General features: G+C 42.2%; 1 protein-coding gene across 1 annotated transcript in view; it reads left to right on the forward strand.

The window, feature by feature from the left end:
- LOC144752806 (parathyroid hormone/parathyroid hormone-related peptide receptor-like) overlaps positions 1 to 24,140 on the forward strand; it is a 334,785-nt gene that overhangs the window by 53,641 nt on the left and 257,004 nt on the right. The window contains exon 3 of the mRNA XM_078640656.1: positions 20,462 to 20,567. Within this exon, the coding sequence (XP_078496782.1) occupies positions 20,462 to 20,567 (106 nt within the window). The remainder of the gene's footprint in view (positions 1 to 20,461; positions 20,568 to 24,140) is intronic.

The raw sequence follows: 24,140 nt of genomic DNA on the forward strand, positions 1-24,140 counted from the left end.
CTCAAATAGCCAAAAAGGGCTCAGCACTGGGAGCAGGGAAAGGCCCAGCAGCTAAGGGGTTGACATCGAAGTAATCAATTGCCGTTGTGCTGATCTGGTTATTAAATCTTACATTTAAATCATTATCTCTAAGCTGGTTGATAAAATCAACTACATAGTCAGTGCTGCAATTCCATATCACAGTAAATCATCTATGCATCGCAACCATTGAATAAAATACTGCATATAATACTGCTCATATCCAGATAACCTGCTCCCCCAACAGGCTCCGGCATATAGTCATGCAGCTGGGGGCAAAAAAAGTTCCCATTGCAGTCCTCTTTTTTCTGTCTGAATAATTCTCCTTAAAACACACATCTCTACAGACAGATTTATATGATTTCAAAGAACGTTTGTTTGACGGGCATTTTTGGATGGTCTAACTTTCAAAAAGTGCCTGCATGCATTCAATGGGTTTAATTCAGGTCTGCAAACTGGTAACACTGAGACCTAGCAGTAGGTAACTCTTGTCCCTATGTATACTGTCAGTGCATCGTACTGATAAAATCAGAACTATCCCGCATATATGAAGGAAAGCCTTAACAAATCAAACTAGAAATGGTCTGCATTTTCTCACACTTTTTCCAACATGCTAATCATAGGCAAGACAACTGGTCTCCCACACATTTCTGTGGTATTCTTTTGAACATTTGGAAGAATACATGATTTTGGGACCGTCATTTATCAAGAACATATATTCATCATCATCCTCCCAAAAATCCCTTTCCTGTGAGTCCCAGACCTTGTCCTTTCCAATCAACACCATTTCATTGTACACAGTACACAATATCGAAACATATCATTCTTTATCTTTTAGTTGTTTAAATACTCTTTTAGGTATAAGTTCCTGCCCCCAACATTATATTGTCTGTATCAAAAACTTTTATAACCACATCTGCGTCAGCCTGTAATCCTTGCATTGCCTTGCAGCTGTTTTTTGAACAAATTATGCTTCAAAACCTCCCCCCAGTGGTTAGGACTATGTAGATCTTTTGAATCCCTAAGAATAAAGTTGTTGAGTACATCTCTTGCATCATAAGGAGTTTTAGACATGAATTGCAATTTTACTTTGAATACACTCCCACTTGTCGCTCTCGTGTCAATGCCAAGCCATCATACAATTCTTGTGGGTCAAGAGTGGTCAATTGTTTAATTTTCCAATTCACACAAAGTACAGTAAGTCTGTTTCTTGCAACTCTGAGGATTGTCTTGTTGTGGGATTCCTTCATTGGTTTATTAGTCAATTCAATTCAATATTTATTAAAGATTTGGAACTCCAATGAGGTTCACATAAAAGTACATACAAATGATTACATAAAATATAATAAAACATTAGGGGCCAGATGTAGGAGCCCTAATACCGGTCGGAAACGGCCGATTTCGGCCGTTTCCGACCGTTATTAGGGTTTTCAGATGTAGGGGCATGTTATTTTAAGAATCGGTAATTTTACCGATTCGGTAAATATACCGATTCAGTAAAATACCGAATCGGTATATTTACCGAATCGGTAAATCCATATGTAGCTGACACTCCTAAGAGTGCCACAGGCCCTTAAGAGTCGGTATTTTACCACACAATCCTATAGGGCCAGATGTAGGTGGCCAATTACCGGTCGGTAACGGCCGAATTTGGCCGTTACCGACCGGTAATTGGATTTTGAGATGTAGGAGCATGCTTTACAGAATCGGTATTTTACCGAATCTGTATTTACAGATTCGGTAAAATTACCGAATCGGTAAATACAGACTCGGTAAAAATACCGAGTCTGTAAAAGCATATGTAGGTAGCACATCTTTGAGTGCCGCAGGCCTTTCAGATTCGGTATTTTAACACTCAATCCAATTGGGTGTTAAAATACCGAATACAGGTGTGCATGCACATGTGTGCATGCACACCTAGCCATGTGACAGACAGACATGCCCTTAGGGCATGTCTGTGTGCCACATGGCGCACATGCCTATTTTTGGGGTGCCAGAGGGTGTCAAAGTGACACCCCCTGCACCCTTGCTAAAATCGGTATTTACCGATTCTGTTATTACAGAATCGGTATTGCCCATTGATTCCTATGGGCTTCACAGCTCATAGGAATCAATAGGAAATACCGATTCGGTATTTCCAGATTCGGTAAATACCGAATCTTAAAGATTCGGTATTTACACATCTGGAAATACCTACATCTCCCCCCTTCATATTTACCACTTCTTAAATACCGAATCGGTAAAATTCGGTATTTAAGAAGTGGTAAATAAGAATTACCTACATCGGGCCCATAGTGTGGTAAAATACCGAATTCAGGTGTGCATGCACATCTGTGCATGCACACCTGTGCCATGTGACACACAGACATGCCCTTAGGGCATGTATGTGTGCCATATGTCACACAAGCCTGTACTTGGGGTGCTAGAGGGTGTCAAAGTGACACCCCCTGCACCCTTGCAGGATTCGGTATTTACTGATTCGGTAAATACCGAATCGGTATTGCCCATTGATTCCTATGGGCTTCAAGCCCCATAGGAATCAATGGGCAATACCGATTCGGTATTTACCGAATCGGTAAATACCGAATCTTACAGATTCGGTATTCCTGAATTCGGAATTACCTAAATCTGCCCCCATCCCATTTACAGACTCTTAAATACCGAATCGGTAAAATTCGGTATTTAAGAGTCTGTAAATGGGAATTACCTACATCTAGGCCTAGGACAACTAATTTCTCAGACTATTATAAATTATAGAAAGCCTTCATAGCGGGTCTTAGATTTTCCCTTACATAACATAAATGGATATTGTCATTTACCCTAGTGAGTGAGACGACTAAAGTTCTCAACAAAAAAAACCATTTGGTTCATGGGCAGAGACAGAGACCCTAGAGACCGCTACCAAAACAAATGGCGTAAGTTTTGGACCATACTAAACATTTGCAACTTCATGTAATAATCAGTATATGGTAATGTACAACACATCAGTGCTTGATAGAAAACAGAAAAATATTCTAAAGCAATCAGCGTAATTGGATAGACAATGCATTTTACTTTCACTGAGAACTAAATCTGCTCATATTTTGTGCGAACAATGCATTAATGGCAGCAACTACATATGCACAATTTTCAAACATTTAAATGACAACACATAGCAGCTTTGACAGAAGATACAGTTTGGGATTAGCAGCAAGAGGATTGAAGTAACAAAGCATATCCCAAATTGGGCAAACGAGCAATTAAATACTAGCCATTTCATATGCAAAATACAATCCAAATCTAGTTTCGGCAGAATATTGAGTTTGAAATTAGCAACAAGAGAATGAGAATAAACAAGCATATCCTATCCTGTGCAAAAAGCAATTGAGTAGCAGCCAGTTCTTGTGCTAAATACAATCCAAAATCCAGCTTCAATAGAAAATTGAGTTTTGAAATTACCAACAAGAAGCGGGAGAAAAACAAAACATTTCCCAATTGTGCAAAGAGCAGTTAAATAGTAGCCAATATATGTGCAAAATACAATCCAAGAACGGAGAGAATATTAAAACTCTATAAAAGGGCGACAAGTACGGAGATTAACAGCCCATTTAAAATAATATATAAAAGGTTAAAATATATACATAAACTCCTTAAAAAAGTTGAATAGTTTTACACAGACTGCTCCATTCTTCGAGCAACAGAGAAAGTCGCGGGCTGAAGCTACATCTTTAACACAATTTTGTAAAAACATCGGCTGAAGCCAGCGACGACGATTCAAAACCAATGCTGGACAGGCAAACAAGACATGATCCAGGTTCTGAATGCTCAGCTCACCAAAATTACACATTTTTCCATTTTCCATGTTCTCAGACCAGTTTACTGTTAAATCGTTTAGAGGTAAGAGATTCATGCAACATAGGATGAGCCATCGTCGAATTCCATGTTTTAGATTCCAGAATAAATATTTTAGAGGAATTCTCAGGGAATTCGTCGTGGCTAAAATCTTTAACCTAGCTTTAGAATTACAAAATGTAATATTTCTACTATAGCTGATCTTACCACTTGAGGTTTTTCAAAGGGATTTAAATTCTAATGGCGGGAGGGTAATCACTGATTCTTCTTGTACACTGAACAGTTTTAGTGCCAAAGAGAAATCACGATAGAGGGAGTATTTCCCTACAATACCGCCAAACATTTCTTGACACAAAAAACTTCTTAATGAATAGGGCTCGCTATTTTTTTAACTGATATCCCCATTGTAAGATTCTGGATAGACCTTGGATATAGGAACTTATCAGGCCAAATTCCAATCTCATAGAAGCTGATGGGACTAACGTGTTAAAATTGCATAGTTTACTTAAAATCTGGCCTTCAATCCAATCTAAAAAACTCCAGTCCTTTACAGGGATTGATTCGATAGCATAAAGCAGAGTCGGCAGGATTTTTGCTTTAAAAACCATCAGCCAATGTGAAAAATGCCTTCTGCCCATTGCACTATAGAAAATACACAATCCATTAGCGTGTGATGCAGCTTTACAGGAACTATGTTCGATATGAAGTTTATTCTTTGTACTGCCCGCTATTAGTTTCCCTAAATAAAGATATGGATCTACCACCTCCCGCTTTTCATGACCAATTTGCCACTTAAAATTACTTGATTTTCTACTTCTGTTACATTTTATGATTAAAATGTTGCTTTTTGATACGTTTATTTTCAAGAAATGAACCACCGTGTAATTCTGTAGTTATATCAGCTTTCTATTTAGCCCAATAGGAGTTAGGTCCATCACTACTATATCATCTGCATGTAGGAGACATGCAAAAGAACGGCTGCCTATCTTTGGTGCATCTCGCTCTGACAGAAAAACAATCAGGTAAATGTGCTATATATAAAGAAAATTGCAGCGGTGCTAATAAGCAACCTTGTTTCAGGCCATTTTCTACGGGAATTAAAAATGTCAAACCTTGGTTTCCTCCCATTAATACCTGGCACCAAGTTTGAGAATGTAATGCAATAATTATGGATAGTAGGGGAGAAGGCAGACCCATTTTATGCAATTTTCTCCATAGTAATAGTCGGTCTACCTTATCAAAGGCCGTTAAAAAATCTATAAAGGAGATGTATACATTTGACCTACGAGAAATCGTGTATTTCTCCTCAATTACTTTCAACATACATGGAGATGTTATCCAAGGTAGAATGATTTTCCCTAAAACCTGCATGTTCTATAGGGAGGACCTTCTTCTCCATCACCCATTCCGTGATCAAGAATACTACGTGCAGATATTTTCCCTGCCGCATCTAATAAAGCTATTTGCTGGTAGTTACCCGGATGATTTCTAGGACCCTTTTTGTACAGAGGGATTAAAATACTTCCGGACCAAGATGATGGTGTCTTCCCCTGAGAGTAGCAACAATTAAACAGTGGAGCTAAGTAGGTGGCCCACAAAAGTAGCTCCATTTTAATTACCGTCATTGGGATTTCATCAGGACCCATTGCTCCTGAAGATCTCATTTTTTTGATAGATCCTACCACGTCACTTATTGAGTGTACATAGTTGAATAACGAGTAGGGTACAGCGGGAACAGAGCTGGTAGAATTAAAATTCACACAGTAGAGTTCTACCAGATAGAGTTTCCATTCCTCTTCTATAATAGGGATGGGGAGAGATTTCACTCTTGTGCCACAGCAGTCAGTGATTATTTCCCAGTACCTTTTAGAGTTATTTTTTGAAGACGCCTCTTTTAACTGCACCCATATGCCATCTTCCTTTATTTGTTTTAAGGAACGTTTTTTCCTCTGTCTTTTCCTCTTTAGTAAGTTTATTAGATTACTTTGTTCAAGAGAAAAATTCAGTAACTGTGCCGTCACTACTTTATTAATTTCCCTATTTATGGTAAGCATTGGATTAAAATGTGATCTCCGTTTAACTGCGACATGCGATGATTTACATGATGTAGCCAAAGAACCTACGTTATGGGAAAAGGCTTTGAGTAAATCAGATTGAGGAGAGTCACTGTCGGCCATTGCTAAGTGCTGCTGATCTCTTATCAGAGCTGTCAAGTTCGCTTTTAATTTAGCGGTCGCTTGAGTATTCCAATGAATTTTACCATTTGTTGCGTTGAACCCTACTGTGGTGCCTTTAAAGTTCCAGGGACCTACCTTAACACAAGTAAGTTCAAATTTGGAGCAGATCAAAATATGGTCGCTAAAATCATTTCGCAAAACTGCCATACTTATAGGTTTATAAAACAAATCTGCAGCAACAATTACATATTCTATAATAGATGGTGCCTTATGAGTGTAATTTGCTGGAATATCATTTTCTAACCTCCCATTAACAATTATAAGATCTAAGCTTCTCAGACATTCGAGTAGTGTAGCTCCTCTTTTGTCTGTCCTGCTTTTATTCGGAAATTGGGCAGTGGGAATGTTCAGGGCATCGTTTTTCGTGATGTTAAAAAATACCCTTATACTATGAGAAGAGACTTTAGAATTCAAATCTACAACTAACATTAGGAACCTGCAATCTTCACTTTCCAAGGTAGAGGAGATAAAAACAAATAGATCTTCTTGTAGGTAAGAGTAGGATGCATTGGGAGGTAAATATGCATTTACTATCAACAAGGAATTTGAATGATCATGGACATCCTTGAGATCTAGCTTAATCGCCTGAATTATGTTGGAGCATGAAAGAATTATTTATATACGCAGTTAAGACTTGTACTTAGCATAATAGCAATACCTTCTTTAGCATGTCCTCTATTCACAGGGAGCGCAGGCCGGCTCAGCACAATATAATCTTCAGTGGACCAGTTCTTTGTGATCCAAGTCTCTTGTAGACATATTATATCAGCACTCTGTTCTTTTAAAAATAAGAGTTTGTTTTTATTAACGCTTAAGGCGGCGCGTTCAAAGATATCACGTTAATATTCTTGCTAGGAAGAATTCCCACATTTCAAACCTAAGGATCTATTTGTATTAAGAGTGCCTGCTACTCAACTCCATTTCTTATCTTCCTCATCTGCAGAAAGTGCATACTGGGTCTTTTTCTCTGTGAGAAGAGAGACCCTCCTACCTTCTTTACCAAGGGAAACCTGTAATATACTCTCTCTATTCAAAAATGGTATGCCCCTTGTGATGAATTCTGGATAAGTGTTAGATTGCTCATTTTGGACCACTTTTTTCAAAGGCTAGCTCCTCTTTAGGTATAAAAGAACGTCAATACCACACCAACGTAATTTATCACTGTGTGATATTATCAGATGGGAGATAGCTTTGGATGCAAACGTTACTCTCTCTCCCCTAGGGTTATTATGTTTTTGAACCTGAACCGGAGCTAGGTCATTACTTCGGATCGTTTGAAGGCCAGTAATTTCAGCAAAGCAACCCAACAGGAAGGGCCTATTCATAAATGGTTCATGGTCAAAAATAAACGAGAAATCCAAGGTGTATGGGGCAAAAACTGAGTGATTGACTTGGCTGGTTACCTCAGCAATATTTTCAGTAGCATCATAAATAACATTGTTGCCTAAGGAGGAAGCAAATAATGAAGCATTAGGGTTCAAGTTATTCTGAACAGTCAGGGAAACGCTTATAACTAATACAAATGCTTCTTGGCAGGATTGAGTTGGAGCACTTGGGTTCAAAGAAGGAGAACAAGGTCCAGATAGATTAAATACTGCTTGACCTTCTTTCTTCTTCAAAACGTTAGAGTCTGGAACTGGTGATATATTGCGGATTAGGTTAAGGTCGAAGCATACCCATTTTGCTCTTTTTTTATTTATCCTTCGATGTTTTTCCCTGTTTTCCTTCTTCTTCTTCTTACAAACGTTGTTACTTTTATTCTTGGTGTCTTTTTCCTTAATGGGTAAGCAACCAACTTTTAGTATCTCCACTATAGGATGCTCAGGAGATTTTAAACCTGTTTTTAGGAAAATAGGGAAAACATTTTGACTTGTACTTGGATTTTCCTTCTTAGCTTGCATGCAGAATGTAGAAACAGCCGCTGAAGCTAAAATTAAAGTCTCAGGATCGAAAAGCTGCTGTAGAGCGGCAGAGTGTAATTTGTCGAATATATCTTCATTTTCTTTACCTTTCAATTTGATTTAGTTTTTCCTACTAGAGAAAGGCTTACCAGCCTGAACACCAAAGTCCCGTCCTTTAGCGTGGGGAAGAGAGCCTGTTTGAGTAGAATAGTGCTGATGGTGGTTGTCCTCCAAGAGTAGAGGGGGAGGGGACACCTTTCCTGGATTAGGCTTACGGGAAAAAAGTAGGCCGGCTTTACCAGGCAATAGTTTTTGCTCAAGGGCTATAAACTTAGTCAGGGCCAAAAGAGAATCCAGAATAAAATTGGAATTACTTACTGATTTCTCCTTTAAAGCTAAGATTGAAGACAGCACTCTTATCAGGCAAAGTAATGATTCCGACATCAGCATTTTTTACTCTGAATAATTAATTAAGGGGTGAAATTTCAGGGAAAGATCAGGAGTAGACGAGCCCCATGAGTCTAATATGCTTGTTCCGCTGGGTGTACTACTAAACAGCTGCATTTTAACGGGACGATCCTGAGAGGGATCACGAGAATTGCAGGAAAATGAAGTAGCAGGAATATGAATCCTGGACGACTCTAGATTAGGTGTATGAGATATCTTAGAAGACTGATTTATATTAATGTTGAGGTCAGGGAGCGTAACATCTTCCATTATGGTTTCACCAACTTTTGGCACTAGATGAGATACCCCTTCGAGTTGGGACATTCTGTTAGCAAGGTAGTGGATGGTTAAATTTGCCTGCATGAGTCAGCCACCCTAGATTCCGAATGTTGGGTATCCCTGGGCCAAGTTCCTCCAGTTTTGGGAGACAGTTTTATAGATATTGCTGGGAATGTTTTCCAGGTACTACTTTAGCCTCTCCGAGGGCTTCTTGAGTAGACTTCAACATCCCTGCTGAATTTAAGCTTGTTTCTTTTTTGGGAAAAAAGGAAGGAATGGTATTAAAACTTTTCAAGATGTTTAATTGAAGTGAATTGTTCCTTAAGGGATTAACCTAGGTTTTTTTGCACCATCTTGTGCATAACAATCTACCAGAGCACAATTTCTTTGCAGTCATGTCTTAGTCCTTATGCCGAGGAACCCGTAGCCAGCCAGCCAGCAGTACCAGAGGGGTACAGCTCCGATGCACCGGTGCGCCGCTCATACAACACCGAGCACCGAGCTCCCACGCTCCAACGTACAGTTCCCTTTGCAGACACACAAGCTCGAGCAGCTCTAAAAGCTCCAGAAGAATTAGTGCTGGCAATCATAGGCTGTGGGCAGTAGGACAGCAAAGATAGAACTGAAGTGGGTCTATGTCAGTGGCAGTATGGGAATAGAGCTGGGCAAAGCTGAGCAAATAAGAAATAGAAATGATTATAATAGAGTTTATAATAAGGCGGTGGGGGGCTAGAGCAAGATTGAGGGCTTGGACGGGGCTCACAAGGCTATGTCGCAGGCTGCCTCTGCAAGACTCCAAGACTCCAATGGCACACCTGCTGCAGCTGCCCGCCCGCCCACTAAATGGCAGCCGCACTTTTCACCAATAATCACTGTGAGGACTGTGAGCACCCTTTGTAGGAGACTTTCCAGCAAAGTCCTTCCCTCTTTTGGCAAGGTGGCTAAGGTGGGAAACATCACTTACAACGAAACTTTTACAACGCACTACCATTACAACGCGGTCATTACAACGCAAACCATTACAACGCATTGCGCTGGGGGGCGCTCTAGGATAGGGAATAGGTTAATTTACTATCCAATAACCTTCCCTAGTGTCCACGGGGACTGGAGTTGGAATAGTAAATTAAACTATTCACTATCCAACACCCAAAAGCGCTATGCGTTGTAATGGTATGCGATGTAAAAACCACGTTGTAAAGGCATGCGATGTAAAAGCATGCGTTGTAACGTCATACATCCGGCTAAGGTGGTTGTGGTTTTGGTTCTGCAGAGTTTAGTGGGGTTAGGTGGGTCTTGGTGCGAGGAGTTGGAGGACTTGGCGGTGGGGGGCAGAGCAAGGCAGGGCCGAGCCGCGGAGGGGGGGAAGTGCGGCAAGTTCTGCAGGTTTCCTTGCTTGCGCCCGCTCGACAGCCACTCTCTGTCTCTTCACCCATCTGCCTCTCACCTCTCACCTCTCAGCTTCTGTTCCGTTCGCCCGCTCACCTCGCTCACCTCACTTGCTCTGCAGACCCTGTGGCGCTGCTGCAGGGTCAGGAGACCCATTTAGCCCCTCAAAATCAGATGTTATCCCAAAGACGACTACAAGGGCAATTCCGTGCCACAGGCTTCACCTCTTATGCCAGGGGTGTCCTCACATGGGTGAACCCTAAATCAGGCTTTACATTGCAGGATATGGACATTGATCCCAATGGTAGGGTTGTCGTCACCTGATGCTGTAATTATGGGTTTAATGCGATGCTGGTGAATATCTATGAGCCTAATCACAAAGACTCACAGTTTTATCATGCGCTAGCATCTCATTTACTCAAAATATCCGACCTTCCACAAATCTGGGGTAGGGACTTCAATCGCATATTAGATTCTACTCGTGACCAGGCCAAAGGTCAGGCTAGATGGCAGCGGCAGCAGGAGCAAATAATAGACATTATGGATCAGTTGGGATTGTTGGATGTTTGGAGATAGCACACTAACACCACTGCAGGATTTACACACTATTCAGCACCACATGATACGCATACCAGGATAGATTACTGGTTGATTTCTAGAAGTCTCTTTCTTCGGGTCACTTCTTGTGAGCCTCTCCCAAGGACCTACTCTGATCATGCCTGTTTCTATTAGATTTTGAAATATCCGCAGACCGCTTTGCTCCTTTTACATGGAGGTTTCCCCTTTTTCCCTGCTAGATCCAGTTTTCTGTGCAGAAAATTGCCACATTTATAGAGCGTTTCTTTGACTATAATATAATATAGGATCAGTCACTTCAAGGGAGAGGTGTGGCGCCGCGGCCAGGGCGACTGACGCTGGAATCTGGGGATCAGGGTTCGATCCCTGGCTCCGGCGGCAGGTCAGCCCAGCACCATGTGACTCTGGGCAATAGCTTGCTTAATCTTCCCGACGGCCCCCAACGCCTAGAGACCCTTACGGGTGATTGTGCGCTTTACAAATGTGGATTATTATTACAAATGTGGATTCTTGACAATTTTGGAAGCTTTCAAGGTAAACATAAGGGGGGTGGCTATATCAAAGCATGCAAGTGTTCTACACTCCATTTGAGATAGACTCGCAAGATTAGAGAATGAAATAACACAACAGGAGCAAGATCACCTAAGGACTGGTGATAATAAGCGACTAGACGACATTAAACAAGCCCTTGAGGAGTACATGACACTGCAGACAGTGAGGTCAAACATATAGGTAAATATGCTACTGCGGGAATATATGGGGAGGGCGAACACCCTGGGGCCATACTTTCGAGTTTACAGCGCCCAATAAGGGAGTCTAGAACTATTATTGAAATTAAGAATGAGGATGGCAGGCTAGTTCACGACACAATTGGAATAGCTGATAGATTCAGCAGGTACTATGCAGACCTACATAGGTGTCAAATAATGCAAGACGATAAAGCTATGAAAGACTACCTGGCACATATCCAGATGACATGGCTCACTGACTCACACAGGTAACATCTCAAGGCTGTGCCCGCGCCTGGCGTTGACGGTCTAACTGTCACTTCCTCCAAAGCCTATCAAGACCTACTTATACCACACGTAGTCACTCTATTCGAGGACATGGCGGAACACAAAATGATGCCCCAGTCGATTAGAGAGGCTATAATTGTCACCTTTCTCAAGCCATGGAAACCCCCAAATGACTTATCCTACAGACCCCTGTCCCTTTTGAATGTGAACACAAAACTCTTTGCTAAAATAATCAGTAACCGGATAGCCCCCCTGATTCCGATTTTAGTAGGTGCGGACCAGGAAGGCTTCGTCCCTGGACGTAATCTAACTCTCAACCTCAGAATCATCTTTGGCACTGTTCAACATATAAACCCAGAAGTCAAAGCTGCAACAGTCTTTTTGGGTGCTGAAAAAGCGCACGACTCTGTGGAATGACCGTTTATGGAAGCGGTATTATGATGCATTGGAGTGGGCGAGGTCTTTATCCAACTTATAAAGGTATTGTACGAGGCCCCGGTTGCAAGAGTCAGATTGGGGAATAGAGTTACATCTACTCCCTCCATGTCTAGAGGCACCCGCCAGGGATGCCCTCTGTCGTCATTTTTGTTCGCATTATTAGCGGAACCCCTGTTGTGCGCATTGAGAGAGTATCATGGCCATAGAGGAGTGCGCTTCCCAGGCTACCAATTGATTGCTTCAGCCTATATTGAGGACATGCTCCTATATGTCAGGGACCCTGAGACACACCTCACACCAGTTCTCACGGAGCTGGTCCGCTTTGGACAGCTGTCTGCCTAACAATTAACTGGGCCAAATCCTTAATTTTTCCATTAACCCCAGCAACAGTACCAGTGCATCTGGAATTCCCATTACAGTGGACCATGGGTTCGGTCTGCTATTTGGGTATACAAATACACACCGATCCTGCAGTAGTACTCATAGATAATTATGGTAAAGCGTTTGGTAAACTTGAAGAGGACATTACTAGATGGACCAGATTGCCTCTCTCATTGATGGGGCAGATCTCATTAATGAAAATGGTTACCCTCCCAAGATTCCTATTTCTCTTTCAAAATATTCCCATGCTTCTCCCGGTACACATATTTACCAAGATTAGGTGGCTTTTGATTAAACTAGCCTGCACTGGTAAACAACCATGAGTTAAGTGGGACATTCTCACTCTACCATATTCCATGGGAGGCCTCAACACCCCAGATCTTGAATTATATTACAGGGCAGCTTAGAGCTCACACGCCCATGCAATTATATATAGAGAAAGCTGCAGCTGAAAAGAATAAACCAGCAATGGAAGGTGGGTCTTATAGACCTATTTCGCTGATTAATGCGGACGCGAAGGCATATGCTAAAGTTTTTGCTATGCGGCTTGCTCCACTTATGACAAAATTAGTTAACTCCCAACAACATGGCTTTATGATAGGTAGGAATACAACAGCCCACGTAAATATGGCGATAACAGCATTTGATGTAGCGGCAACTAATCCCACTCCACTCGGAATGGTATTATTAGATGCTGAAAAAGCTTTTGACCGAGTGGGGTGGGATTACCTCTGGGCTGTAATGACTGAATATGGCTTCAAGGGTCAATACTTGAGGAGGGTACAGGCTTTGTATGACCACCCCAATGCGAAAATAGGTTATGCTGGCATGTTGTCTCCTAACTTTTTAATTTTAAGAGGTACATGTCAAGGATCTCCCCTATCACCTCTATTGTTTGCACTCTCCATGGAGCCATTTATAAATGCTCTCCAGTCGCAATCTCGCATTATTCCTTATAAATTTGGTACAAACATCCTCAAACTCACAGCATATGCTGACAATTTAGCTGTGTATTCAACAGATGTGGTAGAAGCTATATCAGGGATTACAGAGGAAGCAAATAATTTTGGAGTCATCTCTGGCTATAAATTTAATTTAAACAAAACTCAGGTTATAATGAATTACAAACCTCAGGTCCCTGTTCATGGTACTTGTCAGACTGCTACTTATTTAGGTGTGAAAATCTCATCTAAAAAAGGGGATATAAATGAACTTAATTATGATGTTTTACTGAAGGAAGTGTCAGCCCTTCTTAAAAAATGGCATAAGATCCCTCTCAATTTTATAGGGTGGATTAACCTTATTAAGATGAAGTTTCTACGAAATTTCTTTATTTATTTAGGTAAATTCCTTTATGTATTAGTAATTCTTTTTTCAAAAAATTGGATGGGATCTTTAGCAGTTTCATCTGGGGGTATAAAAAGGCTCGAAGATCCATTTCTTTACTGAAACTCCCACTTAATAAAGGGGGGGCTTAACTTTCAAGACTTCAGAATATACTCCTTTGCTACCTTTTTGGGACGCCTCCGTAGTCTCTTTAATTCTAATAATCAATTTTATTTTCATCAATTTATGTTAGGTATGGACTCTAATCAATTTCTGGCAAGAGTAAATGATTCGAATTACTTTAAAAGGGTTAAGTTCAAGACGGCTAGGGAGGCGGTGCGAATATGGAATTTAATCTTGACCATTGGTAGGACTTCTTTTTTTCATTCCAAGTTGTCGCTGTGGGACAATCCGGGACTACCTGGAATTTTTAGCGACAGAGTAGGATCTGCATGGGCCAATCTTGGCATAAATACGTTAGGGGATTTGTATGGTACGGCGGGTCTTTTAGATTTTGAGACACTTAAGCTGCTATATAAGCTTCCAGAACAGATGCGGTTTAAATACATACAAATCCGTGATTTTTTTATACGTAAAATGAATTTGAGAGAAGTATCCGACTCGGATATATGGACATGTCTATATTCGGAAAAGACGAAATCTCTAATTAGTGTAGGCTATAAGTGTCTCAATCAATATAAAGTTGATGATTGCCCCAAACTTGCTATGAAATGGTCTACAAGACTGGGTGTAAATATAACCGCACATAATATCTCTACTTCATTTAGCAGCATTAACAAATTGGTACAATCCTCTAGTCTGAGGCTTCAACTATATAAAACAATATGTCTCCTATACTACATCCCGCAAAGAATTTCAAAATGGTCCCAAAATAACATAACAAGCGATCGTACTAAGTGTCCTAAATGCGGTCTGCTGGCAGCAGACCTTGAACATATGCTCTTTTCATGCCCATTATTATCTGAGTTCTGGTCTGGAATTGAAAATATTTAAAATAAAAAACAAGTGATTTTTACCTCATTATCAGTAACGTTGGTACTACTGGGTATGCAATCATCCAACAGTTTATACAAAGATTTATTAATTATCTTAATTTCATGTGCAAGACTGGTTATATCTAGGGCATGGACATCTTTAAAGCCACCACATATAATGGAATGGTGGTCACTGGTTAACAAAATTTATACCATGGAGTCCTCACTAGACAGAATAAGAGGAGTTCGATCAATGATGAAACTGGATAAAATTTGGGGAACTTCCTTTTGAAATCAAACTCAGTATTATTCTTTATTGTCTATAGAATGTTCAGGCCCAAAGTTAGTTATGGCTAAAAACACATCTTGCTATATTGATTTATTACTCTGTACCTTGATTTGATGCTCATCTTTGATTTAGTTTAAACTGAGTTTCAATGATATGTTAATATCAATGTTTTGATCAATCTCTCTTTTTTACTTCTTTTTACTGTATATGTGAAAAAGACTCTCCTTATGTTTTGTCGACTTGTGTTGTCAATAAAAAACTTTAAAAAAAGAGAAAGCTGCTGCGAAACCGACCACATTACAATAAGTATAATTTAATACACCAATTAGACACAGAAATTTGGATTCCCTTAATCCTACTATACAAGCCTGGCGAAATCTCCTGGCTAGACAAGAGGCCGTGCTCATATACTCCCCTCTGATTCCTCTAGAGAGATGTACCTGGCTTCCGACGGTTAAAGAAAGGGTAGTCTCTATGGCTCTAAAGAGGGTTGGCATCACTGAAGTAGGTGCTCTGTTTAGAGATGGTGTACTGCGCAAATGGGGAAACTGAGGGTGCCGGTGATACTGAATCAGGCATCAGTCATGCAGAATATGGGGTAAGAAAGTAACGGCCATAACTGAGAAAAAGCTGTAATCTAATCAGTTTACTTGTCAATTTCAACACAAAGGAAAATATTGGAGGGAAGCATACTGTTATTACTGCTCCATGAGGCTTTGATTTCTGTGTTCCTGTGTGCATAGTCAATGAATCTTGAACTGTACCCATACCTTGAAGATGTATAACTGTGCTTATGTTAACTGAAAAAAAGGAAATGTTTTATTCACGATTTATAAATACGCAACCAGATCACATGATGGATTGGTCTTTGTGAGATAGTTCAAGGTTTGAAACTCGTGAGCACTGCTTCTTTTCTTTAAAAAGGCAGTCGGAATGTACATCAGTTGTGGGTGTGCTTGCCCCCAAGCCTTGCGCCAGTCTTGCTTGGAGCTCCCTCCTTGCTTGTGGACTGGATTAATTAAAGCATGAAATACATATGTATAAATACCGATACAATGAACACAAAACCAACATTGACAGACTACATACGATTTATAAAAAAATACCATAAAATAGTGAGCCCTACTTATATTGTTATGCGTTCAAAAACATGTGGTTATCTACAAATGTCAGAGGTAGTTGTCGACGATCTGGAACCTGTAAGAGCTTACAAATCCACATTAATATTCATATCTGTATTTTTTATTTTATGTTTTTAAACAGAGAGCTGCTTTTAAAGAAAAAAACTGAGCAGAGCTTTGTATAATAGGGCTGTAGGAAAACAATAGAAGGTACACATGAAATAACAGTTTAGAGTAGCCATGGGCCTCAAAGTTTAAAAAGCGCAAGCAGATCTGGACACAGTATTACGCCTCATTCCGAGCCCCGCTTTAATACTTTGGAGGGCCCAAAATCCTGTTGGCAGGTCCATAACCATTACAAGTTTAATCCTAAATCAGCAGCCTCAGGGAATTCATCCACTGAAAAAGTCTTGGTATAATGGGCCATTTGTATCAAAGTTCAAATTTGCGATTCTCAAATTGCGATTTTTAGCGAATCTCAATTTGAGAATCACAAATCAGTATGTAAATTAAACCTTGCAAATAAATAGCGATTCCCTAAAATTGGCATTTCCCATTGCGAATACCCAAATAGCGATTCCTTATTGTGTATTTGCTAATATTGCGATTTCCCAATTAAGGAATCGCAAATCTGCTAATTGGAAATTCAGGTGCAGCCTGATGACATCACAACCAGGAAGTGTGACTACCGATGCTGCACCTGAGTTTTAGAAGCAGAGTGAGAAGCTGGGAGGAGAGTTGAGGCACCACTGCACTGCTACTGTGAGAGGAGCCAGGACAAGCAGAAGGGGGAAACACCAAGACAGCAAAAACACAAGTTTTCTGAAAGGGAGCAGGAGGTCTTGATGCAGGAGATGGTGGTGAGCCATGAGCTGCTCTTCTGGAAGAAATCCCTGTGAGTGTGCCAGGGACACGCAAAAGAAGGATATGGGCTGACATACAGGAGAAGGTAAACTCCTTTGGCTTCACCCACCGCAGCATTGAGGATTTGCAAAAATGCTGGTATGACATGCGCCATGCTCAAAGGAAAAGGTTGCTGCCAGGCTGGAGGAGGCTAAGAAGACCGGTGGTGGGACCTCCACTGCCACTGCTTCCACACCACTTGAGGAAATGGTCAAGGGGACCCTGCCATCGGAGAGTGTGAGGGGCGTGGCAGACCTTGACAGCTCTGACCGCCCACACCCAAAACAAGGTAATAAGCATGCCACTACACCCTTGATACCTCCCTACTTCTCCCACACACCCAGGAGTGACCCAGGCACACAACAAAAATGCAAGTCCAGTGCAGGCACACAAGTACACACAGCAATGCATTATGGAAAGACAAACTACAGACAGTCAGAACCCATGTAACCACAAAAAGTGTAATTTATTGCATGACAAATGCAAGGCAGGATACCAAATTAATGTGTGCATTTACGTCCACAGCACCACCAGAAACACAGGGACTGATGACCGGAGGGGAGGATGAATCCCACAGCGCCGAGGTGTCAGGGCAAGTGGAGGAGGAGGAGAAGGGCAGCCCAGACATCTCTGCAAAATGCCCCCGGCACATTGCAGTGCCACCATTGCCACCGCTGGAGGAGGAAACACGGGACACTGATGATGATGCCCACCAAGTCCAGGGACAGTCTGAGCCACAACACAGAGCTCGATCCCTTTCAACTCCCATTCCAGCTATACCATCCAGGCGCAGGGCACGTCCATCCACAAGTGCATCTGCCGCTGGAGAGGAGACAGTCTTCAGAGGGCTTGAGGGGCACATGCTTGAAGTGCAGCGCCTGCAGGGAAAAAGCATAAGATCCATTCACATGCAAATTAGGGTGGGCTTCAGGGGCCTGACGGGTGCCCTGGAGGACTCTGTGCTGAGATAATAGAGGACTGTGCTGCTAGGTGCAGGTAGAGGCAGCGCCTCCACACACACCTTGACTTATACACAAGGCCTGTCAACTGTCTGGCCTCAGCCACCTCAGTGCTGTCACAGCCCTGCATCAGCCAGCAGCATGAGGTGGCACACTGCAGCCAGGACGTGGCTAGGGGACTAGTCTAGGTCACATGTGCTGTGGACCAGCTGCAGGCAGCTGCCACTGCTGGAACAGGAGTCCTTAGTCCGCTGGAGGAGGACGCCCAATCAAGCAGGAGCAGCATAACTCCACCGCTCCCACAGGAAGGCGCCGTAGTGCGCATCATGGCAGGGCTGCAGATGCTACTGAAGAGGGCACTGTGCACTCAGGGCGAGAAGCTACAAGCCGTCAGCACCAACGTTGAGATGCCCTGACTACCAAATGGCAATTGGTGTATTAACCCATTGCACACAGACGTTAGTTAAGTATTGTTTCTTCGCACTGTGTGTCCAACATGTGCAGGACATTAATAACTACATTGTGTGCTACGCAGGCTGTGTGACGTAATATATCCTGAACTTAAGCAAATTAAACACAGTCTTGCATAACTATATAGTATTGTGTCATCATTTCTCACCTAGAAATAGTTCTGTGTGATCTCATCTCACCTTTGGCGCCCGGCAGCCGCACCAATAACACCGGGTGTCCTGCATCCTGGAGCTGGCCCTCCTCATCTGATGATTCTGAATCGGTGAGCTCCACTGGGATGCCTTTCCTGGTGGCGATGTTGTGCAGCATGGCACGCGCAACCACTATCTTGCAACATGTCTCAGGGCTGTATTGTAGTGCCCCTCCACTCTTATGTAGGCAGTGGAAACGGCTCTTGAGTATTCCAAAGGTCCGCTCAATGGCACAGTGGGTCGCTGTACAGTTGTACCTCCGCTCCCCTGCGTTGGCAGGATTCAGGTACGGAGTCATTATGTAGTCACGGACAGCATACGCACTGTCACCTGTGGGGTGAGAGGAATAAGGTTAAACACTGTCCTGCCACTGCTGTACTTTACTAGTGTGTCCTTGTTTCCAATGCAATTACCTAGTAGGTAGCCCTCACCAAACCCCCCATTTGTGAGTCGACGGTGGATCCCACTGTGGCGGAAGATGAATGAGTCGTGGGTACTGCCTGGGTATTTTGCTACGATGTCAGTGATAATATGCTTGGCATTGTTCACCACCTGTATATTCTGGGAATGGTAGGACTTGCGATTCCTGAACACATACTCGTTCTGGGAGGGGGGAAATATAGCAACATGGGTCCCATCTATGCAGCCGATGACGTGGGGAAATTGTGCAATTTGATAGAACTCCTGCTTGGTCTGGTCTAGTGCCTGTGGTGTGCTGGGGAAGTGGATGTGGTGATGGAGGCTCTGTACCATTGCATCAAGGAACGCGTGGAAAAAGCACGAAAGCGCACTCTGTGAGACCCCTCCTGCTATGGCTATCCCCCCATAAAAGCTCCCTGATGCCAAGAGGTGCAGTGAGCATAGGACCTGTATATGGGTGGGGATGGTCCTGCATGTGGGGTGTTCAAGTATAGGTTTGAGCTCCAGGATGATCTCTTCGTCCAGCCTGTAGTTAATATGGATCTCCTCCTCAGTCCGCTGGAACAGGGTAATGTGTGCTCTAACAATCCTTTCCTGGCGTCTACTTCTCTGTGCAGCAGCTCTGAGTCGAAGCCTCCTGGCTATTACATATAGCCCAGCTATTGTGGAAAAATACGGTGGCATTGTGGGCCTCTTTAAATAAGTTGCACCTGGTTACCACCTGTTCAGACTTTGTGGTAATTCCGATTAGCAATTTTGCAATTTACAGGAATTCGCAAATAGCGATTTTTTCATACATTCCGTTTAGCGAATTTGCAAATTGAGAAGTCCATAATTGCGATTTTTGCAATTGTGGTTCAGCAGTTTGCGAATATTCGCAGATTCCATTTGTATAAAAAATTGCTCATCGCTAATTTAGCGCTTAGCAATTTTGCGATCAGGATGTCTCTCATACATAGCGTAGCTGTGTTTTGCGACCGAAAACACTGTTTTTTGCGAATTGCAGTGTTTGCGATCGCAAAACAGCTTCATACATATGGCCTAATGTCAGATAAGATAAGAATTACTGGGGGAACCTGAATTACCGATTCTCTTTGTAATTCCTCATTTCTAAACAGGCGTCTGTCCCACCCCTCTGCCAGAATTACTGGTACTCCAAATATGAGTTAAATGTGGGGGCGGAGCTACCAGGCATATACCAAGTCAACTCATAATGAGGTCGTAGAAATACAACTTCAGTGACATCTAAAGCACATGTGATTCTTATTTCGGACAGGTGGACACAGATGACGTTATCACCAAAGAAGAACAGATCTATCTCCTAGAAGAGGCCTACAACAGGTGCCAGAAGGACATCAAAACTAGCATGAAAAGGATGAAAGGTACAGTTATATATGGAGCATTCCCACCTCTTGCAACCTCCCAAAGCATTTATTTAGTGTATGAGTAAGTACCTACTCCATTTATCGTGCCTGGTTCAAGGATGCTGGTTTCTGTGCTGTATATGGAAGACATGTTGAGGGTGAAGAGAGGCAGAGTGTTCAAATTGTGTTGTAGCATGTATGCTGCAGAGTACTATTTCATAAAGAATATAGTGAAAAAATTTGAAATGTAGGATTGCAGCAAACAGCTGGATCGGTATTGTTCTTACAAATTCTAGGTGATTGCTGATAATCCTTATTTTCTTAGGGAGTGTGTTCCAGAGTTTGCATTTCTGTACCAAAAAGATTATCGGCCTGGCAAGGGCAACAAGAAGTTTGAGCATTCACTGATAAGCTGATTCATTTTAGAGATTCCTCTAGCCGGTGAGGCTGCAGATGTTAAGAAGAAGGGACTGCAGTGGTCCATGCTCAGAAGTCTCATATGCCAGGGGTCAGCTCATCTCTAGGCGATTGCTCTTTCTGGTGTGGCTGTAGATGGTGTTAGTAAGGAGGTGTAGTTTCTTGGCCAGTAGTTGCTAAGGTGATTACTCTGGACTGTCAGGCAGGTGATGTAGAAAATAGAGCGTAGCAGTTCTTTTTCACTCTTTGGAGTTGTCCTAGCAATTGCTCTAACAGCACGGCAACAGCAGGTGCATAGTAGGCTGTCTCTTGTCAGAGAGGCAGCAGAGGTGTAGACGGTTGGTGTATTGGTTTACATAAACTTTGTATAGTTAGATGATGACTGAGTGGCTATCACTTGACTGTTTCTACAGTTTCTCAGGCTGGTATGGCAACGTTGTCTATATGCAAGTGTGTCAAATAGATGGAGCAGGGCTATCCCAGGTTTAGAATGGATAAGAAATTATTGGCGAGAGAGATTGTAGAGAAGGATTCAGTAGAGAGTGGAAATTGGATACGTTTGGGGAGGATATATGGTAGATAGTCTTTGAGGAGAGTTGGGTACTTGGAGCAGTCAGTGAAAGTGCTATGGAATAAGATAGGGGGCTAATTAGAGAAGTAGCTATTGTTTCAGATGGAGATGAGTCGTAACGGTCTACATCTTTTACGATGAGCAATGCAACAAACGGTATTTGTGGAGGGCAGAAGAGGAAAATTATTATATTAATGTTTGATATGTAGTCAAATTAGTTATGTTAGTAATAAAATAATTAATTTCGCCACTATAATCAGGTATGTGAGTACAACACCTCCTTGCTTTAATTACTTTACAAACTCCGTCTTCTTTCGCCTGGGAGAATGTCCAAGGCAAGCTGGTTAGGCATAACCATTGCTCTAATTGCTACCATTTCTACAGTCATTAATTCAAAAGATCCTGCTGTATCTACAGCAAGTCTATGCACTACTTTAGACAATAGTCTAATTTTCATTTAAATCATGGCTACACCCATTGGAAGAATCATTGCTCCTAAATTATTTAAAAGCACATGCCCAAAACCTTGTTTTACTTTTTTCATGCTATGTTCTTCATCTAACTCATCAAAAATAAACTCACCCAATTTCTTGGTAGGTTAAAATAAGCAGTCCTTCCACAAATGTAATCAATTCCCCCTCCTAACAAGTTCCCCTACAGACAAAAGAAATCTCCATTAACCTCATAAGATTTATCACACACACTTTCACTTACAAATTCTATTTTCCCTTATTTCTTAGGATAACACCTTTCCGTACACTTCTCACCTTTTCTTTCCTGTTCCACTTTCAATTGAGGACGTACACCTGAGAGCTCAACTTCCTCTTTTTCCTTTATTTCTTCTAAAGCAATCTTCTGCTCATTATATCCTCTAATAAAATCAAACTCCTCATTACTCAATAAACACAGAATCTTCATTCACATTAGTATTATATTTGTTTTGTGCAATCGAACAAGTTACTTACCTTCGGTAATGCCTTATCTGGTAGAGACTCTACCAAGACGCACATTCCTTACCTTCGAATTATCCCCAGGAGTAAGCCTGGTTTCAGAAAATATTTGTGAGCAGTACCCTGCGTGCCGGTAGGTGGAAGCGTTTGGTTCTGTGTAGTGTCGTCTGCACATAAATTCCGTTTGTGGGGCCTATATAGGCACCACCCAGGCATGCTGCATTAGTTACTTTTTGCAACTTTCCACACCAGAAGCGCAAAACCACAGAGTATACTGACCAAAACTAAGGCCCTGAAAAGGGGAAGCCCTGTCCCTAGAAATCCATTTGCAGAGTGCAGAGGTTTTGTGGGTTGATATGGAATCTGCAGATAGCTAGAGTTTCTGGCACATAAGGTGTTACTGAAGGTAAGAACTTGTTCATTTTATAGAAACTACTACCCACAGATTCCATACCTTAGAATAGATACCCAAGTAATACCTCTTTGGGGGTGGGTCTGACCAATTTTACTCAAAGTCCTGCAGGTCCAAATGGTCAAAATGCCCATGCCTATGAACCTAACTGTCTAGGCAGTACTGTTTGGCAAACGTGTGCAAGGAACCTGACATTGTCGCCTGACAGATGTCAAGGACCGAAACCCAGTGTGCTAACGCAGTGGTGGAAGCTTTAGCTCTGGTGTTGAACACGTAAATCCTCAGGGGGTTGCTTTTTATATAGAGCATAATCCATCGGGAGATGGTCTGCTTCTGCACTGCCCGTCCTTTCTTTGTTCCGACATACCCCACGAAGTGTTGGTCGTCCACCCGGAATTCTTGTGTGTGTTCCAGGTAGAATGCCAATGCTCTTTTTGGGTCCAGATGGTGAAGTTGCTCCTCATCCTTGGAGTGATGAGGCGGAACATAAAATGTAGGCAGAGTGATGGTTTGGTCTACGTGAAATGGAGTAACCACTTTTGGAAGAAAAGAAGCCCTTGTACGAAGCACCAGTTTGTCTGGGTAGATGTTCAGGTAAGGGGGCTTGGATAACAAGGCCTGAAGCTCACTGACTCTATAGGCAGATGTTATGGCCACTAGGAAGACCGCCTTGATGGTAAGGAGCCTGAGAGGACAGTTCTGCAAGGTCTTAAAGGAAGCACACATCAGGAATGTCAGGTACCAGATTATAGTCCCACTGAGGCATAAAGAAGGGAGAAAGAGGAACCATATGTTGCAAACCTTTCAAAAACATGTACAATAGGGGATTGGAAAAGGGAAGGTTTATCAGACAACCATAGAAAAGCAGTTATTGTGGAAAGATGTCCCTTAGTGCCCAGAGCAGAGCCCTGCTGGGCAAGGGAAATAAAAAAAACGGAATAAACTGAGATAGGGGAGCAGAAAGAAGGTCAAGTTGTTTCTCTGCACACCATGCCACAAATTTGCCCCAACAGCAGACGTACACTGTTTTGGTGGAGGGATGCCTGACTGCCATAATTACATTGCAGACTTCAGACGGAATGTCAAAAGCTGTCAAATGTTGCAGCTCAATCTGCATGCAGAAAGTCGGAGCATTAACAGTTTTGGGTGGAGAACACTCCCCCGCTGCTGCAACAGAACATCCTCCTGAAGGGGCAGCCGGATCGGCAGAGCAATAGCTATGCTCAACAGCTCGGGATATC

Source organism: Lissotriton helveticus, chromosome 5_1, assembly GCF_964261635.1.
Source record: "Lissotriton helveticus chromosome 5_1, aLisHel1.1, whole genome shotgun sequence".
In the NCBI taxonomy this organism is placed as follows: Eukaryota; Metazoa; Chordata; class Amphibia; order Caudata; family Salamandridae; genus Lissotriton; species Lissotriton helveticus.